The 21,432-nt window shown below is 43.2% G+C and overlaps 2 protein-coding genes and 1 long non-coding RNA gene across 3 annotated transcripts; all 3 read right to left on the bottom strand.

Moving 5' to 3' along the window:
• Positions 1–871: 871 nt before the first annotated feature.
• On the bottom strand, positions 872–5,113 carry LOC109899591 (zinc finger protein OZF). The gene is made up of 2 exons (XM_020494963.2): positions 4,830–5,113; positions 872–4,411 (listed from the first exon to the last, which is right to left on the bottom strand). The coding sequence occupies exons 1-2, from the start codon at positions 5,008–5,010 to the stop codon at positions 3,495–3,497; spliced, it is 1,098 nt and encodes a 365-aa protein (XP_020350552.1). The 5' UTR covers positions 5,011–5,113; the 3' UTR covers positions 872–3,494.
• Positions 5,114–5,683: 570 nt separating this feature from the next.
• Positions 5,684–7,538, bottom strand: LOC109899599 (uncharacterized). Its single transcript, XR_002256500.2, has 2 exons — positions 7,150–7,538; positions 5,684–6,941 (listed from the first exon to the last, which is right to left on the bottom strand). It is a non-coding gene; the product is annotated as an uncharacterized LOC109899599 (long non-coding RNA).
• A 1,397-nt stretch (positions 7,539–8,935) lies between these two features.
• On the bottom strand, positions 8,936–20,379 carry LOC109878860 (circumsporozoite protein). Its single transcript, XM_031827725.1, has 3 exons — positions 18,879–20,379; positions 17,878–18,510; positions 8,936–11,034 (listed from the first exon to the last, which is right to left on the bottom strand). Exon 3 carries the CDS (start codon positions 10,899–10,901, stop codon positions 10,398–10,400), a length of 504 nt encoding a protein of 167 aa, XP_031683585.1. The 5' UTR covers positions 10,902–11,034; positions 17,878–18,510; positions 18,879–20,379; the 3' UTR covers positions 8,936–10,397.
• Between the last annotated feature and the right edge of the window lie 1,053 nt (positions 20,380–21,432).

A 21,432-nucleotide genomic window follows, 5' to 3' on the forward strand; every position in this document is an offset into this window, starting at 1 on the left:
GTTAAATAAAGGTGTTCTCCACTAGCCTACCTGGTTAAATAAAGGTGTTCTCAACTAGCCTGCCTGGTTAAATAAAGGTGTTCTCAACTAGCCTACCTGGTTAAATAAAGGTGTTCTCAACTAGCCTACCTGGTTAAATAAAGGTGTTCTCAACTAGCCTACCTGGTTAAATAAAGGTGTTCTCAACTAGCCTACCTGGTTAAATAAAGGTGTTCTCAACTAGCCTACCTGGTTAAATAAAGGTGTTCTCCACTAGCCTACCTGGTTAAATAAAGGTGTTCTCCACTAGCCTACCTGGTTAAATAAAGGTGTTCTCAACTAGCCTACCTGGTTAAATAAAGGTGTTCTCAACTAGCCTACCTGGTTAAATAAAGGTGTTCTCAACTGGCCTGCCTGGTTAAATAAAGGTGTTCTCCACTAGCCTACCTGGTTAAATAAAGGTGTTCAACTAGCCTACCTGGTTAAATAAAGGTGTTCTCAACTAGCCTACCTGGTTAAATAAAGGTGTTCTCAACTAGCCTACCTGGTTAAATAAAGGTGTTCTCAACTAGCCTACCTGGTTAAATAAAGGTGAAATAACCAAATAAAAAAGTCTGTCATTGTAAATAAGAATTTGTTCTTAACCGAGTTGCCTAGTTAAATAATGATTACATGAAAATAAAAACCGTAGATAGGTGTGGGTAGTTTATCCTGATTTGGGATTTAGGGACTCTGCTGTGTCAGTGAAGTTGTTTTAAATGTACATTTAGGTTCAGTCGGAATTGATTTGTTCACTTGAACGGCTAATAATCATGCAAACAAACATCTTATCCTAGTGCCGGCCATCTCTCTGCCTGTATGCCTATATATGGAGAAATGAACAAAGACAGCGTAGTCAGTTACTAGTTTATTAAAAAATAACATTTAGTACACAATGATACAACACTGTACAGTAATGTGTGTGGGAGCAGTGGTGTCCCAGAATAGACTGTGGGGAAGAGACTGGAGGGATGTCGATGGAGTTAGACGGCCTACTGTAGTAGCCTCAGTCCTGAGAGGTGATAAAGGCCCTGTCCTGTGACAACCCCATAGCCCCTATTGCCCAAGACACTTGGCCTAAGTGATGGGGGCTGTGGTTTGTATCTGGTATGGGCGATAGGCCTACTGCTTGTTCATGAGCATTGGTCTCAGCTCGGCATTTAATACTCCTGGATTAAATGGTTTCACAATATACACTAAAGTGCTTTTTATTCCAGGAGAAACCTTGATTAGGGTCTGAAAAAATGTATTTTACACTTGCAAACAACTGGCCACCATTACTATTACCATACTAGATATTTAGTATAGTGAATATGTGCATCAGCAACCTAGCTCAGGACCAATCCTCTTGAAACAAGCAGCACAGACACATACAGGGTAAAATACTGTATGACTCAGCTGAGGAATCGGTCTTTCCCTGCACCGTGTTGGTTAAAGACTGTAGTATTGCAGGTCATAGAGGATACATAAACCCTATCTGCATCAGAGGTGGGGGATAGATAGTGGTCATAGACAGAATGATCATCACCAAGGTCAAATTGATCTTGCAGAATAGCAGTCTCGGTGTTGACTCCTCTGTGACAATAGTATGTTATTGTATCAGTTACAAGTTGACTGAAATTCAGGGGGCAGTACACAGTTCTGCAACCGTGACTAATGCCTTGATCAGACTGACAGCACCATTGCATATCATTTTGCGTTGCTACGCAAACACACTGAACGCGTATCTCTACCATACAATTTGATGCATACGTTGGATATATCCAACACATGCACCACACAGAACGCACTACAATGCAGCGTTCTATTGGAAATGTATGTATACTGAACAAAAATATAAAAAAGTAAAAGTGTTAGTCCCATGTTTCATGAGCGGAAATAAAAGATGCCAGAAATGTTTCATATACACAAAAAGCGTATTTCTCTCAAATGTTTTGCACAAATTTGTTTACATCCCTGTATTGAGCATTTCTTGTTTGCCAAGATAATCCATCCACCTGACGGTTGTGGAATATCAACAAGCTGATCTTGACACAGGTGCACCCTGTGCTGGGGACAATAAAAGGCCACTCTAAAATGTGCAGTTTTGTCACAACATAATGCCACAGACATCTCAAGTTGAGGGAGCATGCAATTGGCATGCTGACTGCAGGAATGTCCACCAAAGCTGCCAGATAATTGAATGTTAATTTCTCTACCATAAGCCACCTCAAGTCATTTTAGAGAATTTGGCAGTACGTCCAACCGGCCTCAGAACCTCAGATCAAGTGTAACCACGCCAGCCCTAAACCTCCACATCCAACTTCTTCACTTGCTGGATTGTCTGTGACCAGCCACCCGGACAGCTGATGAAACTAAGGGATATGTGTGTCTAAATTGTAATAAAGCACCTTTGTAGGAAAAACTCATTCTGACTGGCTGGCCTTGGCTCCCCAGTGGGTGGGCCTATGCCCTCCAAGGCCCAAACATTTCTGTGCCTGTGCCCATTCATGTGAAATCCATAGATTAGGGCCTAATGAATTTATTTAAATTGACTGATTTCATTATATGAATTCAGTAAAATAGTTTAAATTGTTGCGTTTATATTTTTGTTCAGAATACTTCTGGTGTACCAAAATGCAATGACGCTGTTGGTGTGATTGAGGGAGAGGCAATGCTTTAAAATTGAGTATATCAGGGAGGCTTTATGTGGCCATACGGAAACATAGAATACAGCAGGCAGGGCTATTGCTAACCGTAATGCCCACCCCTGACCTCACCCGAACTAACAATGGCTAATGTCTACTTTATATCCATATTTGGAAACTCAAAAGAATGGACAACTGTTTATAAACAATGCCCATACGGTTAGCCAGTGTTCATTAAAAAAACACAAAACAAAAACAGCTTACGAATTTCAGCCAGGTGATTCAGGAAATCAGATTTCAGGGTGTTAGAGGCTGTGATATACTTTATCAAAAATAAATTAAATTCTAAAACAACCAATGCTTTTAGAAACTTGAAATGGGTGTAAATGGGCCCTGTGCAAATCATCTGGGGCAAGACCACGTATTGGAACGCTGCATTGTTGCAACCCTGAATGCACTCCGTTCAAGGCGCATAGCGGAAGACTTCATTATCATCATGCTATCAAGCTTATTACTAAAATACTAAATCATTAGGAAATACTAGCTAATAACTCAAAATACAAATAGAAAAAAAAATGGACACATACTAAATTGACTATACTGCAATACAAATCCTATTGCATGAGAGATAGACTATGGCATGGAGAGAACTGTTACTTAGGAGAGATAAAACATTCTAAGAAAGTCACAGAATAGCTCAGAGAGAAAGAGAGTGAGAAAAAACAAGCCTCGTCTTTAGTGGCAGCAATTTTAGCTTTTTAAAAATGTCCCATAAATCAGCAATTCATTCATATACCGAGACTCAGTGGTTCATTAACAAGAACCACCAGCGGTGGAGTCTCCCTCATCTCACTGCCCCGAGAAGTAGGTGCCCTCGCGGCTGTGGGTCTGGAGGTGACGTTTGATTTTGTCAGAGCGGCTGAAACACTTGCCACACACGGGGCAGCTGTAGGGTTTCTCTCCTGTGTGGATACGCATGTGGACCTTGAGATGGGCCATCTGGGTAAATCCTTTTCCACAGCTCTGGCAGCGGTACGGCTTCTCTCCAGTGTGACTCCTGGCATGCTCCTGGAGCCTGCCGGACGAGCTGCAGCACTTGCCACACACCCCGCAGCGATACGGCTTTTCTCGGGTGTGCACCTGGACGTGGACATGCAGGTGTCCGACATGGCTGAACGTCTCCCCGCACACCCTGCAGCAGAACGACGACACATGCACCTGGAGAGGAGATTTTCCACACTCTGCGGCCGCGGTGGAATTAGCACCCTGGTTGCCTAAGTGGGAGCCCTGACCTCTGCTCCCGCCGGCTCGTCCTTTAGCCGCCGACATCTGCCCTCCGTTCTCCACCCCAATGATGTCAATGTTCTCGTTGGAGCAGTTGGGGTTGACTGTGGCCAGGGGCTGCGGGCCGCTGTTGGATGAAGACGACGATGAGCCTCTGTGGGACCCTTCTGATTTGACGTGTCTGGATGAGCTTCTGGGACCAGGCTCCCTCTCTCTGTTCTCCACCGACGGGTTCTGGGGCAAGTTGGAAGAGTGGGGAGGGTCCTGGGGGTATTCGTTGCTGACGCGGGGAGGGGTGAACATGGATTCGGGGGTGCTGCAGGAGCCGTGGCCGCGAAGCTGATCGTCCCCCTGGCTGTACCTGAGCTCCCGTTTCTCCTTGATCAGGATGGGGATGCGCTCCTCATGGCCCATACTGGGGCTCCACTCCCGGCGGGGATGCTCGCTATCCTCCTCCTCCAATAGTGCCATGGACTGACGGTCTGGATGGAAGAGTGGGAGGGACGTGGCAGTCAGATATGATTTACGATCGCGGAAAAATACGATAAACTAAATTAATATAAACGTTATCACAGGAACCCGATTTCAGAAATTAATCATTAAGGCTGATGCCTGAAATTCTAGTCTAAATCGCAACAACTAGCTAGCTAAGGAACAAAGGTGGCTAACTAGCTAGCTGAGTTAGCAACCGCTTACATTATTAGCTAATGTTAGCCTTCTGAAAAACATGAGTTACCTGGCTACTTCTCGAAGCGTTAATACAGGGTGTAAAATATATATATATAAAAAACAAGGGCCCTTTCGCTAGTTACGCAGCTATGCATGCATACAACAGCACTTTAGTGACCAATTTGGTTTCCTAGCGTGCGGCTTCCGTGCTAATTTTAGCATGCTACTAACCTGGCCATATTTCAATCCCAGCGTCTCGAAGCCGACGTCTCAGATGGTCGTTCTCCCTCTCCCTGAGCGCAATCTCCTCTTGGTATTCCAAAATCGTGTCTTCGACGGATTTATAGATCTCCTGGGCAGCGAGCATAAGCCGCTCGGTCAAAAATACATTTAAAAACTGCAATTTAGTCATTTTCGGGTGTCGTAGCTAGCTACAAGAGCTCTCGCTATCATCCAAAATGGACCTAAAAGATGCTCTCGCTGATCACGTGATAAGGAATGCCCGCTGTTACCGTAATAATAGGAAAACGCGAGGCCCTAAATATGAAAGGCCAAACCCAAACATCATGTTCAGCTCTCAAGGAACGCTGAAAATGAATGCATTGTACACGTTAATCCATATTTTTCAGTACTGTACAGGGTGTTCTTATGGAAGACAGCACAACAGTAAATATTTTTTAATGGTTTATGTAGGTTTAAAATGGCATGTTAATTTTGGGTACCTACCACAGGCTACAGAAGTGAATACCAATGAGTGAGCTTTGAGTGGTATACCCAGGTGGATTTTGCATACAAAATACAGCCAACTCCTTATGCAGTGCCTGGAAAAGTGTTTACCATCTTCCCCACATTGAAATAACATATGAATCCTGTCATGATTTTGAGGTGTGTGTATCTAGAACACACCAAGTGACTTGTGAGTGTTTTGTATAGACTGGTGCAATTAACCAATGTGCACTTATCAGGGGTTGACTGAATTTGCTTTTGAGCCGAGCAAAAAAGCATCTTACCATGCAAGACCTGTCCAGCAATTAGAACCAAAATATGATACAAGTTAAGAGGTTGTAGCCTGTAAAAGAAAACAGTCTGTTTTACATCTTTAATGTAGTTTATGATTTGAGACAACAATACAGGGAAGAAAGGGAGGAGAAATTATATTCACCACAGGAGGGTGGTGGCACCTTAATTGGTGAGGACGGGCTCGTGGTAATGGAGGGAAATGTGGGGATTGCTATCAATGCCACTCCATTCACTCCGGTCCAGACTTATATGAGCCGTTCTCCCCTCAGCCTCCACTGACATACACTTGAATGTAGGGGTTGGGGAGACTTATATGAGCCGTTCTCCCCTCAGCCTCCACTGACATACACCTGAATGTAGGGGTTGGGGAGACTTATGAGCCGTTCTCCCCTCAGCCTCCACTGACATACACCTGAATGTAGGGGTTGGGGAGACTTATGAGCCGTTCTCCCCTCAGCCTCCACTGACATACACCTGAATGTAGGGGTTGGGGAGATGTGTCCTACAACTTTATTTATTTTTGCTGTCTTTTTCCCACATAACCTTTTCACCATCCCACCTAGCTATCTTAAGATGAATGCATTAACGGTAAGTCGCTCTGGCTAAGAGCGTCTTCTAAATTACTAAAATGTAAATATGAATGTAAATCCGTATACTGAATGCTATATTTTGTTGTTTGTCACACACCCTTGACATCTTTGTGTTTCCTCTGCATGTGTACTTTGAGGTTCGACCTCTGGTTGAAACAGTGACCACAGACATTACAGAGGTAGGGTCTCTCGCCGGTGTGTATTAGCTGGTGTGTTTTTAACTTGCTGGCAGTAAGAAAACACTTTCCACACAACGTACAGCAGTGGGGTTTTTCCTGCGTGTGAGCCATGCGTGTGTGCTGTTTCAAACGACTCATGTAACGGAAAGTCTTCCCACAGTCTTTACAAATAAACAATTTCTTTACAACCTGAATGACCAGAGGCGATATCTGATGAGATAAGACGACGGCTTGGTTCTGTGCGATTTGGAAGGGCTGTGCGGGCTGAGCCAGGAGAAGGGGTATGGGTAAGGAAGGTAAGGGCTTGGGCTGGATCTGGGGCAATGTTTTGGATGGGCCAAGATCATTGTCTTTGCTGCAACAGTGAGTGGTGGGTGTAGGCATCAATTCTGTTGTTCCAGTCTCTTGAAGCTGCTCTTCGCCCTGACTGGTCCTTGCTTCTTGCTTCTTCTCCTCAGTTTGTGAAACCTCCTTCCCCAGACTGGGGCTCGACTCCTGCTTCAGCTTTGGGGGAGCTACTGCTACAGAGACAGTGCGGGTGATCTGTCGTAGACCTGCAGTTATGGATGGTTGACAAAATAACATCTCAGACAGACCCCTTGTTGGTAAAACAATTCTATAGCGGACGTGCGTGCACTGCACATGTCACAACTCCCCCTAAACACAAGTACAGTAGCTAGTTCATACCCTGATATTCTCTTTTAGATAGAAATATGGCTTAAATTTCCAATAATGAAATGTGCATTATTAGGTCCTACAAACCTCGTTTAACGTTCACTTTTCTCGGTCTGTTAGCATTAAACTGCTTCCGTAGAAATTCATTCTCTCTCTTTACGTAAGTGATCTCTGCTTGGTATTCTGCAAACGTTTCTTCTAACATTTTATATATATCCTGTGCAGCAGACGTTAATCGTTCAGTGAGAAACAAACTTAGCAACTCCAATTTGGCCATTTTTTTTGCGAAAAGAAACGCACACTAGCAGCCAGCTAACGTTAGCTAGTTGTTTACGATTGAAAGTCTTCTTCTACGGTTCAGGGCGCACCCAACAACAATAAAGTTGGCGCATTATCGCCACCTTCTGGGACTGCAGTGAAACAAAGATAACAACAGCAAAGACAACAGTTTCTTTGAGACCAAGTCGACTATCTAAACTCAGCAAAAAAAAGAAACATCCCTTTTTCAGGACACTGTCGTTCAAGGATAATTCGTAAAAATCCGAATAACTTCACACTGTTTCCCATGCTTGTTCAATGAACAATAAACAATTCATGAACATGCGCCTGTGGAACAGTAGGCAATTAAGGTCACAGTTGTGAAAACTTAGGACACTAAAGAGGCCTTTCTACTGACTCTGAAAAACACCAAATAAAATATGCCCAAGGGTCCCTGCTCAGCTGCGTGAACGCACTGCAAGGCATGAGGACTGCAGATGTGGCCAGGGCAATAAATTGCAATGTCTGTACTGTGATACGCCTAAGACAGCTCTAGAGGGAGACAGGACGGACAGCTGATCGTCGTCGCATTGGCAGACCATGTGTAACACCTGGACAGGATTGGTACATCCACACATCACGCCTGTGGGACAGGTACCGGATGGCAACAACTGCAGAGTTACACCAGGAACGCACAATCCCTCCATCAGTGCTCAGACTGTCCGCAATAGGCTGAGAGAGGCTGGACTGAGGGCTTGTAGACCTGTTTTAAGGCAGGTCCTCACCAAACATCACCGGCAACAACATCGCCTATGGGCACAAACCCACCGTCGCTGGACCAGACAGGACTGGCAAAAAGTGCTCTTCACTGACGAGTAGAAGTTTTGTCTCACCAGGGGTGATGGTCGGATTCGCGTTTATCGTCGAAGGAATGAGCGTTACGCCGAGGTCTGTACTCTGGAGAGGGATCGATTTGGAGGAGGGTCCGTGACATGGTCTGGGGCGGTGTGTCACAGCATCATTGGACTGAGATTGTTGTTATTGCAGGCAATCTCAACCCTGTGCGTTACAGTGAAGACATCCTCCTCCTTCCTGCAGGCTCATCCTGACATGACCCTCCAGCATGACAATGCCACCAGCCATACTGCTCATTCTGTGCGTGATTTCCTGCAAGACAGGAATGTCAGTGTTCTGCCATAGCCAGCGAAGAGCCCATATCTCAACCCCATTGAGCATGTCTGGGACCTGTTGGATCGGAGGGTGAGGGCTAGGGCCATTCCCCCCAGAAATGTCCAGGAACTTGCCTTAGTGGAAGAGTGGGGTAATATCTCACAGCAAGAACTGGCAAATATGGTGCAGTACATGAGGAAGAGATGTACTACAGTACTTAATGCAGCTGGTGGCCACATCTGATACTGACTGTTACTTTTGATTTTGACCCCCCTCCCCTCTCTTTGTTCAGGTACACATGATTCCATTCCTGTTAGTCACATGTCTGTGGAACTTATTCAGTTTATGTCTCAGTTGTAGAATCTTATGATCAATCAAATATTTACAAGTTCAGTTTGCTGAAAATAAACCTAGTTGACCGTGAGAGGACATTTTTTTTTTCTCCTGAGTTTAGTATGTTTAGTAAAAAAACATTCAGTTCTCATGCATCTTAAGGTTTAACCAACAGTAAGACTACATGGAAGAGGAGCTAAACCTATTCAGTGAATATGCATTCTAATTATGATGAGAAGTGTGTCCCTTCTGTGGTTGAAAAACAGTACAAAATATTTTATTGTGTTATCCTCTGTCAGCTACAATACACAATACTTTTGAACCAAAACATAAAGAAATGAATCAATCTGTAACTGTGAGACTAACACATTTTAGGGACCAGTCAGCAGTCTCATAACAATTTGGGACAGACAAGTTGACCACATGCTGTCGACTCCTGTTTGTGAAAATGACATGTACTGTGGAATGTTGGAGAGTCAGTCTAAGTCCATTAGCGATGTTTTCAAACTGCTAATTCACAATGTATTTAAACAAGAGAAGTGACTTTAGAGGCATGTCTTTGTCTTCTAAAAGGTGTCAGAACAGGCCACTTTTACAACTTCTAAGGCAGGTTGTGGGTTCTCCCTTTAGTAAATGTTCATATGTGTTGTGAGGGGGATCTAAGCTATGGTGTCTCTCCATTGGACCAGCATTTTAGAGATCCTACTCCGACAAAGCCTTTTCTGCACTCTGTGGACTCTGTGGTCTCTCTGCACTCTCTGGTCTCTCTGCACTCTCTGGTCTCTCTGCACTCTCTACTGCGTGAGCCATTTTGTGAGTTTTCATGTGAGTCTTGCGGGATGAGGACTGACTGAAGCATCTGCCACAGACGTTGCAGCGATACGGTTTCTCTCCAGTGTGAGTTAGTAGGTGACATTTTAAAGCACCTAACAATCTAAAGCATTTTCCACACTCTCTGCACTTATACGGTTTCTCTCCTGTGTGAGTCCTCATGTGCCCTTTAAGAGTGTTCTTCTCCCTGAAGCACATGCCACAATCTTCACACTGAAACGGTTTCTCTCCAGTGTGAGTTAACTGGTGGAGTTTAACTTGTCTTTCTCCTGAGAAGCCTTTTCTGCACAAATGGCATTTATATGGCTTATCTCGTCCCTCTATGTGAAAGGACGTGTGATGCTCTTTAAGGGCCTTGCCATGTCTGAAGGTTTTGCCACAGACTTCGCACAGATGTGGCTTCTCCACATAGTGATAAATACTTATATGATATTTCAGCTCAGAATTCTTAGGGAAACATTTGCCACAAATATGACAAAAAGTTTTCATTAGACTGTGAGTTTGCAGGTGAACCGCCATGTTCTCTGCAGGCCCAAGGACCTTCCCACACAAACCACACAAACGGTTTTGCTCCGCTAAGTGCATCTGAACATGTCTTATCAAATGACGTGTGAAGTCAAATGATTGCCCACACACCTGGCAAGAACAAGGAACGTTGTAGTTGTGCAACGTAGTGCTTTCCACACCTTTGACTTCCTCACTTTGAGCTGCAGGGCTTTGCACATAGGGAAGTGTAAATATCATCAGGGGGGCATTCTGTTTAGACAACATAACAGTTTTGTTCTGTGCTGTTTGGAAGGGTTGGGCCAGGAGAAAGGTTGTGGGGAAGGGCTGGGGTTTGGGCTGAGGCTTGGGCTGGGCCTGATGTTGGGGCTGGGGCTGAGGCTGGGCCTGATGCTGGGGCTGAGCCTGATGTTGGGGCTGAGGCTGGGCCTGATGTTGGGGCTGAGGCTGGGCCTGATGCTGGGGCTGAGGCTGGGCCTGATGCTGGGGCTGAGCCTGATGTTGGGGCTGAGGCTGGGCCTGATGTTGGGGCTGAGGCTGGGCCTGATGCTGGGGCTGAGCCTGATGTTGGGGCTGAGGCTGGGCCTGATGTTGGGGCTGAGGCTGGGCCTGATGTTGGGGCTGAGGCTGGGCCTGATGTTGGGGCTGAGGCTGGGCCTGATGCTGGGCCTGATGTTGGGGCTGAGGCTGGGGTTTGGGCAGAGGTTTGGGCTTGGCCTGGGATTTGGATGGGCCCTGACCATGGTTTTTGCTCCGAAAGAGAGGAGTGCATGTGACTGTTGTAGACTCTGTGGTTCCAGAGTCTGGAAGCTGCTCTTCCCTCAGACTGGTCCTTGGTTCCTGCTGCTTCTCAGTCGCTGTGGGCTCTGGGTCCTCCTGCTCCGTTAAGGCAAGGGTAAGAAAATCATTACTCAATAAATATTTCAATATTTTTTACATCTATAACTCTGACAGAACTTCCCTCTGCTCTGCCATGAAATGACTGAATAAAAACCACCATGTCCCACAAAGGGATGAGCACATTGGGGATAAAATGTATATCACAACCAGGACACAACCTACCGTGCCTTCTGAAAGTATTCACACCCCTTGACTTCTTCCACATTTTGTTGCGTTACAGCCGGAATTTAAATGTCATCAAATTGAGATTTTTCATCACTGGCCTACACACAATACCCCATAATATCAAAGTGTTTTTTACATTTTTTTTTTTACAAATCAATTAAAAATGAAAAGCTGAACTGTCTTGAGTCAATAACTATTCAACCCCTTTGTTTTGGCAAACCTAAAGTGCAGGAGTAAGAATTTAAGTCACATAAAGGACATGGACTCACTGTGTGCAATAATGTTTAACATGATTTTTGAATGACTACCTCATCCCTGTTCCCCACACATACAATTATCTATAAAAAAAGGTCCCTCAGTCGAGCAGTGGATTAAAACAGACTCAACCACAAAGAGGTTTTACAATGCCTGGCAAAGGGCACCCATTGGTAGATGGGTAGAAATCCATTTGAGCATGGTAAAGTTATTAATTACCAGTTTTGCACGGTGTATCAATACACTGTCATTAAAGATACAGGTGTCCTTCCTTTACTCAAGTTGCCGGAGAGAAAGGAAACCGCTCAAGGGTTTCACAAAGCCAATGGTTACTTTAAAACAGTTAGTTTAATGGCTCTTTTTTTAAAGAGGATGGATCAACAACATAGTTACTCCACAATACTAACCTAATTAAGGCTGACCCCAATTAGTCAACTGGTCAATACGCTGTTGGTCAAGAAGCTGCATGTATGCATACATGCATGCATACATGCATGCATACATGCATACATACATGCATACATACATGCATGCATGCATACATGCATACATACATGCACACATACATACATGCACACATACATACATGCACGCATACATGCACGCATACATACATGCACGCATACATACATACATGCACGCATACATACATGCATGCATACATACATACATACGTTGAAGTTTACATACACTGAGGTTGGAGTCATTAAAACTAGTTTTTCAACCACTCCACAAATGTCTTGTTAACAAACTAACATTTTGGCAAGTTTGTTAGGACATCTACTTTGTGCACGACAAGTCATTTTTCCAAAAATTGTTTACAGACAGATTATTTCACTGGATCACAATTCCAGTGGGTCGGAAGTTTACATACACTAAGTTGACTGTGCCTTTAAAGGCTTGGCTTTAGAAGCTTCTGATAGGCTAATTGACATCACTTGAGTCAAATGGAGGTGAACCTGTGAATGAATTCCAAGGCCTACCTTCAAACTCAGTGCCTCCTTGCTTGACATCATGGGAAAATCAAAAGAAAATCAGCCAAGACCTTTTGTAGACCTCCACAAGCCTGGTTCATCCTTGGGAGCAATTTCCAAACGCCTGAAGGTACCACGTTCATCTGTACAAACAATGGTACGCAAGTATAAACACCATGGGACCACGCAGCCGTCATAGCGCTCAGGAAGGAGATGCGTTCTGTCTCCTAGAGATGAACGTACTTTGATGTGAAATCGCAAATCAATCCCAGAACAGCAGCAAAGGACCTTGTGAAGATGGTGGAGGAAACAGGTACAAAAGTCCTACGAGTCCTACATCGACATAACCTGAAAGGCCGCTCAGCAAGGAAGAAGCCACTGCTCCAAAACTGCCATAAAAAGGCCAGACTACGGTTTGCAACTGCACATGGGGACAAAGATCGTACTTTTTGGAGAAATGTCCTCTGGTCTGATGAAACAAAAATAGAACTGTTTGGCCATAATGACCATCGTTATGTTTGGAGGAAAAAGGGGAGGCTTGCAAGCTGAAGAACACCATCCCAACCGTGAAGCACGGGGGTTGCAGCATCATGTTGTGGGGGTGCTTTGCTGCACGAGGGACTGGTGCACTTCACAAAATAGATGGCATCATGAGGGAGTAAAATTATGTGGATGTATTGAAGCAACATCAAGACATCAGTCAGGATGTTAAAGTTTGGTCATAAATGGGTCTTCTAAATGGACAATGACCCCAAGCATACTTCCAAAGTTGTGGCAAAATGGCTTAAGGACAACAAAGTCAAGGTATTGGAGTGGCCATCACAAAGCCCTGACCTCAATCCTATAGAACATTTGTGGGCAGACCTGAAAAAGCGTGCGTGAGAAAGGAGGCCTACAAACCTGACTCAGTTACATCTGCTCTGTCGGGAGGAATGGGACCAAATTCACCCAACTTATTGTGGAAAGCTTGTGGAAGGCTACCCAAAACATTTGACCCAAGTTACAATTTAAAGGCAATGCTACCAGCTACTGGGAATTTTTACCAGGATTAAATGTCAGTAATGGTGAAAAACTGAGTTTGTGTGTGTGTGTGTGTGTGCCTTCGGAAAAGTATTCAGACACCTTAACTTTTTCCACATAAAATTTGAGTTATTTTCCCCTCAATCTACACACAATACCCCATAAAGACAAGCAAAAACAGGTAGACATTTTTGCTAAATTTGTAAAAAAAAATCAATGAAATATCACTTTTACAGTTTTCAGACCCTATACTCAATACTTTGTTGAACCACCTTTGGCAGTGATTTCAGCCTAGAGTCTTTTTCGGTATGATGCTACAAGTTTGGCACACCTGTATTTGGGGAGTTTCTCCCATTCTTCTCTGCAGATCCTCTCAAGCTATGTCAGGTTGGATGGGGAGCGTTGCTGCACAGCCATTTTCAGGTCTCTCCAGAGATGTTCGATCGGGTTCAAGTCTGGGCTCTGGCTGGGCCACACAGGGACATACAGACACTTGTTCTGAAGCCACTCCTGCATTGTCTTGGATGTGTGCTTACGGCCGTTGTCCTGTTGGCAGGTGAACCTTCGCCCCAGCCTGAGGTCCTGAGTGCTCTAGAGCAGGTTTTCATCAAGGATCTCTGCACTTTACTCCGTTCATCTTTGCCTCGACCCTGAATAGTCTCCCAGTCCCTGCCTCTGAAAAACATCCACAGAGCATGATGCTGCCACCACCATGCTTTACCATAGGGATGGTACCTCCAGACTTGATGCTTGGCATTCAGGCCAAAGAGTTCAATCTTGGTTTCATCAGACCAGAGGATCTTGTTTCTCATAGTCTTTAGGTGCCTTTTGGTAAACTCCAAGCTGGCTGTCATGTTCCTTTTACTGAGGAGTGACTTCCGTCTGGCCACTCTACCATAGAGGCCTGATTGGTGGAGTGCTGCAGAGATGGGAGAACATTCCAGAAGGACAACCATATCTACAGAGGAACTCCTGAGCTCTGTCAGAGTGACCATCGGGTTCTTGGTCACCTCCCTGACCAAGGCCATTCTCCCCCTGATTGCTCAGTTTGGTCAGGTGGCCAGCTCTAGGAAGAGTCTTGGTGGTTCCAAACTTCTTCCATTTAAGAATGATAGAGGCCACTGTGTTCTTGGGGACCTTCAATGCTACAGACATTGTTTGGTACCCTTCCCCAAATATGTCCCTCGACACAATCCTGTCTTGGAGCTCAACAGACAACTCATTTAACCTCATGGCTTGGTTTTTACTCTGACATGCACTGTCATAAATGGACATTTTGGGTATACTTTGACTGATTTAAATCGGGAAAAAGACCCAATTGTGATGTTTATGGGACATATAGGAGTGCCAACAAAAGAATCTCGTCAAAGGTAATGAATGTTTTATATTTTATTTCTGAGTTTTGTGTAGCGCCGGCTACGCTAATTATTTTGTTTGCGTCTCGTTCAGGTATTTCGGGGGGTGCATGCTATCAGATAATAGCTTCTCATGCTTTCGCCGAAAAGCATTTTACAAATCTGACATGTTGGCTAGATTCACAACGAGTGTAGCTTTAATTGAGTACCCTGCATGTGTGTTTAAATGAAAGTTTGAGTTTTATTGAGTACTACAGTTGGAGCTCTGAAATTTCCGCTGATTTTGGTCCCTGTACAGGGACCGCAGCCGTAAAAGGTTAAATAAGGTATCCGTTTATTTTTTATTTTTAATACATTTGCAAAATTGTATAAACCCCTCACTCTGTCATCATGAGGTATTGTGTGTAGATTGCAGATTCTTTTATTTATTTCATCCATTTTAGAATAAGGCTGTAACGTAACAAAATATGGAAAAAGTCAAGGGGTCAGAATACTTCCCAAAGGCCCTGTATATATGGCACACAAGACAGCGGTCTTATTTGCGCCCATCTCAGTGGACTCATCCATTTCCGAGTCTGCGGGCATGGCACAGTCCAAGAAGTAGGAATGTGGCTGCACAATGCCTGTCTCTCGCTCCAGAATGCGCTCTCTCCTGACAATTTGTGCACACTGTTTCATAACTTCATTATGAATTGTTTGCATTTGATTGTTAGTGTCTATCAATTCCCATTACATAAATCACCAGTACATTTATTTTTATTTTTTAACAGTAGTACATTTACCATTAATTCCTAATCTACAAATGTTTGTTTGGTTACGGTAATGTCTGTTAATGCATTCAATACATTATTATTCCAGTTTTTTATCGTTCTCATTGCACAACTTAGGCTACACTTGTGAAAAACAACTTTTGGTTTATTTTATTCCATTTATGAGTTGTCAATTTAGTAATTGTCTTTTCTTTGGAGCGCTCCTGTCAATGTTGAGTAAGGACACGCACCTGATTACACATAGAAGTAGGACCTTCAGGCTACCTGGTTACACAGAAGTAGGACCTACAGGCTACCTCATTACACATAGAAGTGGGACCTACAGGCTAACTGATTACACATAGAAGTGGGACCTACAGGCTACCTGATTACACATAGAAGAGGGACCTATAGGCTACCTGATTACACATGTTAAATTGACTCGTGTGTATGTTAGTCATCATTTATCTGATTTATCAAACGCGCACAGCATACAGAGCCTAGTTTGATGAGCGGAATAGCCCATCACATGTTAGACAGCGAGCGAGCACCTCCTCAAAAAGCTGGTTTTGGAGTGAAACTAGCTTTTATAAACACTGTCATTGCGCAACAGATAATTCTAAACGCAATCGCGTGGTAAAAACAGTTTTGATGGCCACGATTAAAAAAGAGCTACCATTTTTTGTCATATTAGTAATATTAGTAGTCATATTAGTAACCCAATCTAGTTGTTGCTATTAGATTCCCCCCTCTTTCTAAGTTAAAGATTTTCATAATTTCATCTCTGTAGCATATGGAACGGCTCACATCAGGTGAACTGTTTTCCCGCAAAATTGTATTTCGGCAAAAATGTTTGAAAATTAAGTTTTAAATAGTTGCTTCATTACTGCAGTTGCATGTTCAATATTAAGCTCTTAATGAAAAATGTCCGTTCCTCGTATGCATGCATAGTATTTTCTGTTGGTCATGTCACTGTATGGAATTTATTTGGCCGTTAGTCGGCAGCAAAATGTACATCTCTAGTACAAAGTGTTATGTTTAGGACAAAACTAATACATCACATTACAGAGTACCACTCCATATTTTCAAGTATAGTGGTGGCTGCATCATGTTATGAGTTTTTCAGGATAAAAAAAAAAAGACATAACGGAGCTAAGCACAGGCAAAATCCTAAAGGAAAACCTGGTTTAGTCTACTTTCCACCAGACACTGGGAGATTAAGTTGGAGACTTTTATCTCCCTCACCAACTGCAAACATCAGCTATCTGAGCAGCTAACCGATCGCTGCAGCTGTACATAGTCTATTGGTAAATAGCCCACCCTTTTCACCTACCTCATCCCCATACTGTTTTTATTTATTTACTTTTCTGCTCTTCTGCACACCAATATCTCTACCTGTACATGACCATCTGATCATTTATCACTCCAGTGTTAATCTGCAAAATTGTAATTATTTGCCTACCTCCTCATGCCTTTTGCACACATTGTATATAGACCCCCCCCTTTGTTTTCTACTGTGTTATTGACTTGTTAATTGTTTACTCCATGTGTAACTCTTTGTTGTATGCTCACACTGCTATGCTTTATCTTGGCCAGGTCGCAGTTGCAAATGAGAACTTGTTCTCAACTAGCCTACCTGGTTAAATAAAGGTGAAATAAATAAAAAACCTTTCAGCAGGACAGTATTTGAAAACGTAAGGCCAAATTTACACTGGAGTTGCTTTCTAAGAAGACAGTAAATCTTCCTGAGTGGCAGAGAAACAGTTTTGACTTAAATCTGCTTGAAGATCTATCTACAAGTCCTGAAAAATGGTTGTTCATCAATGATCAACAACCCATTTAACAGAGCTTGAAGAATTTTGAAAATAATAAAATGGGCAAATGTTGCACTTTCCAGGTGTGAAAAGGTGATTCTAACATGTATTGACTAAGGGGTTGGATCTCTAATCAAGAAATTGATTAATTTTTCACTAAATGTTAGAGGTTTTCTACCACTTTGACATTGGAGTATTTTGTGTCGATCGTTGACAAAAAATGACATTTAAATCCATTTTAATCCCACTTTGTAGCAACAAAATGTGGAAAAAGTCAAGGTGTGAACACCTGCTGGAGACACTATAAACAAGCAAGGTTGGGGGCAATTCCTTGTCGATTCAGAAAGTAAATAAAATTGCAATTTCAATTGTTCAGCCTAGAAAAGCACTGAAGACAATTTGGAATTTCAGTCTAGGCCTAGTTCCCGAATTGACTGAAATTTAATTGGAATTGACTCCAACCATGATAGAAACAAATATTACACACCTGTCTGTCAGTATTTTCTGTGGATCTTCTTGGCGCTACTGAGTCGTAGTTGTGGTCTTCACCTGCAGAGGGAGTCCTGGTTACTTCTTCCGATGCCCTCACTCTTCTCAACAGATGAAGCATGCTTTGCTTTGTAACACAGACACCAAGTCTGGCAAACCTATTGAAGCACTTTTTCTTCTGAGCCTGGTGCATGATAAGCGAGTTCCGATACATGGGTGCACTCATCCTGCCGCAACGTACCTTGAGAAGAGTGGCTCCAGCCATGCCTATGGCGAAGTTCTTTCTCTGTGTACGTTCTTTGGTCAGGGCAGAAACCCATGTAGATGTGCTTGCGGACTCCAGAAACCTAAGGAACGTGGGTGCGGTTGTCTTCCATTCAGTAAAAACAGTGTCCCATCTGAAGGCTTCCAGAGAGGATGGACTGGTCTGTCTAAGTATGGAGTTGAATGGAACGCTAGTGAGCTCTTTGCATTCTTTGACGACTTGGTTCAAAACCTCTTTAGTGACAAGGGAAGCCAAATCAGGAATTTCCATTATTGCCTTTGCTGCGCTGAAGAATTGTCCATTCAACATGTTATCCACAAGTTTCTCCATGGGTCCAGTAAGGATGTATTTAGTTGGCACACTCACCTAAAATTAGAAGGGGGAAATGTCAATACCAATCAGTACATTTCTTAAACTTTTAATGGCCCAGCAAGCATTTTCACCTGATACTTGCGACCAAACTATCAAAATTCAGTTATTTGCAATGGAAGGAGGAGAGAAGACTTAACGATTTGACGGTTGAATAAAGTTCAACTTTATAGGTTGTAAATTATCACCGCATTGCTGTCAGAGATAGGATCATGGCACTACTGTGGCGCAGGACTCCAGAAAGGAAGGTACACTAGCGACCTTGAACACCTACCTGAAACTTCAAGATGTTTAGAACCTTTAACACTACCCCCCGACTTCTCTCCAACATACAGCAGGTATTAAAGGTGACAACACGTGTTTACCTGGCTTAGCTTCGAAGAAGCAGCATCATCGCCAGACTGTGGATCCTGCTCCATATCTTCTTCCAGGTATACTGAGATTTCTGCAGGCTCAGGTTTGATGTTATCGTTGTTGGGATGTGGCGTGGCTTCTTCGCCTGTGTTCTCGCTCTTTGGCACAACTACTAACGTTACGGTCAAATCTCGCGGGGTAACCTTACACGCGTCTGTCATTCTCTCGTGGGGAAAGGGGGTGATACTAATCTCACCTTGTTGGGCGTCCCGAGTTCGCCATGCAAGAGAGTGACTCTCCCTCTGCTTCTGAGCACTTTCTCGAAATATACTGCCAATTTTCTCCACATCGCAAAAGCTTTTGTAGTACCTTTTGAGAAGTTTACGACACGTTTCGCAAATGATCTGTGGTAAGGCATCGTCCTGAGAAATTGGTCCAGTGAGGTCCTCCAATGCTGTGGTGTAGTCAAATGGTTTCAAACATTGACCTTCGAACTGACTGAAGAGATTGTGCACGTATATTCTATTGGAAATGTTTTCCCCACAAGCACGACATACACCGACACAACAGGTTCTCTTTGGTCTCATCATGCTAGCTACTATTAGCATGTATTCGCGTCACAGAACAGTATCTTTGCTAGCATGGTCCAGAATATATTTTTTTCCCCGTTTGTTGTTACATTTTCATGTGTCATCCGAATTAATCCCCTCCTCATTCGCGTGATAGGGAAACAAAAATGTACACGTTACTCAGGTGTGCTCGTTTCACCATCGTACAGCAACGAAAGCGGAGTTTGCAGTTGTTACTAGATAGAATGCAGCTATGGACGGAAGTTACTTTTTGTAGCAGGTTATGATAGAATTTTAGCTAACCCTTTCCCTAACCTAATGTTCCTAAACTGCTACGTTCATTCACTTAGGAGAACATACGTAGCAGGTTATGATAATAATTGTGGCAGGTTAAGATTAGGTAAAATGCAACAACAACAACAACAAAAATACGTTTGAAGTAAATTTGACAAAAGCTGGATCCATTCTAGACATGACCCACTTTTTTCTATCGCTACGACCGGAAGGGACATTTTGTAGCAGGTTAGAAGAGCATTTTCGCGAACCTAATTATCCCAACCGGCTACGCGAATTATCCAAACATGATACGGAAGTTCTCCTAACCTGCTACGAAAAAGTAATTTATGTATGTAGCTGTATGTGTACAGCATTGAGATTCCTTTAAAAAATCATGGCACTTCCGGAAGTGACTTTAACCCAGTAGGTTATGAGCATTTACACAGCAGGTTAGGATAAGTAATGTAGCATGCTATGCGAATTAGGTTGAAGTTAGCGAAAATACTTCCCTAACCTGCTCCGAAAAGTCATTTCCAGTCGTAGCTGTATCCAAAATGGGTTTTCACATTTTAGCTAACCCTAAACCTAATTATCCTATTCTGCCACATTTATTCTCATAATTTGCTGCATACGTTCTAAACCTGATAGGAAAAGTAAATTCTGACAAAAACTGAATCCCTGCTAGCCATAACTGTCGAAGTGACGTGTTTTTTGTAGGAAGTCCCGTCATATTATCTATTACATTGGCATGGTGACCGCCAAAGCAAAGGATATACACGTCCTCAATGCAGGCAATATCAAGCGGGACTATTCTAATGTTAATTTATGTTTAAACTAATAGCACACAGCCCAGACACCGATGCATACCCCCGTAAAACATGCCACCAGAGGGTCACAATCCCCAAGACAAGTACAGTCTATGGGAGTTGCACAGAACTACATAGAGCCATGACTACATGGAACTCTATTCCACATCAGGTAACTAATACAAGCAGTAGAATCAGATTAAAAAACAGATACAAATACACTTCATGGAACAGCAGGGACTGTGAAGCAACACAAACATGTTAACATACGCACTATACACACATATACATACAAATGTATGTTGTGTTGTAGATATGTGGTAGTGGAGTAGGCGCCAGAGAGCACACACTTGGTGTGTTGTGACATCTGTTATGAATGCACTGTAATGTTTTTATAATTGTAATTGCCTTAATTTTTCCGGACACCAGATATGCACGTGAACATGTTATGTCACGTGCACAAGCACAGTGAAATGCCTTTCTTGCAAGCTCCAAACGCAATAATCAATATCCACCTAGCACTAAAAATAACACAAGGTAGAACAAAAACATGATGAATAGAAATAAGAACACAAGAAAGTAAGAAGCTATAAACAGGGTCAGTTCCAATTCCATATTTACAATTGGAGTGATAGAGGTAGTTATGTATTTTTGTATTTAAAAAAACAAATGTAACTAGGCAAGTCAGTTATTCTTATTAAACAATGACGGCCTACCGGGGAACAGTGGGTTAACTGCCTTGTTCAGGGGCAGAACGGAATATATATTTTACCTATAAGGTTACAAGGCATCAGGATATATGATAAACAGTGTAGCAGCGGCGTAAATTATGATTGTATACGAGTGTGTGTGTGTGTGTAGAGTCAATATGAAGATGTTTGCGTGTTTGGAGAGTCAGTGCAGTGTGCAGGGAG

This window comes from Oncorhynchus kisutch, linkage group LG1, assembly GCF_002021735.2.
Source record: "Oncorhynchus kisutch isolate 150728-3 linkage group LG1, Okis_V2, whole genome shotgun sequence".
NCBI classification, from domain to species: Eukaryota; Metazoa; Chordata; class Actinopteri; order Salmoniformes; family Salmonidae; genus Oncorhynchus; species Oncorhynchus kisutch.

Bases quoted from the DNA above. Each gene is read 5' to 3' on its own strand.
- LOC109899591 (XM_020494963.2), bottom strand. From the start codon at position 5,010: ATGACTAAATTGCAGTTTTTAAATGTATTTTTGACCGAGCGGCTTATG. The intron at 4,412-4,829 runs GTTAGTAGCATG...TCTTCCATCCAG, and splicing joins TGGGATTGAAATATGGCCAG to ACCGTCAGTCCATGGCACTA.
- LOC109878860 (XM_031827725.1), bottom strand. From the start codon at position 10,901: ATGGTCAGGGCCCATCCAAATCCCAGGCCAAGCCCAAACCTCTGCCCA.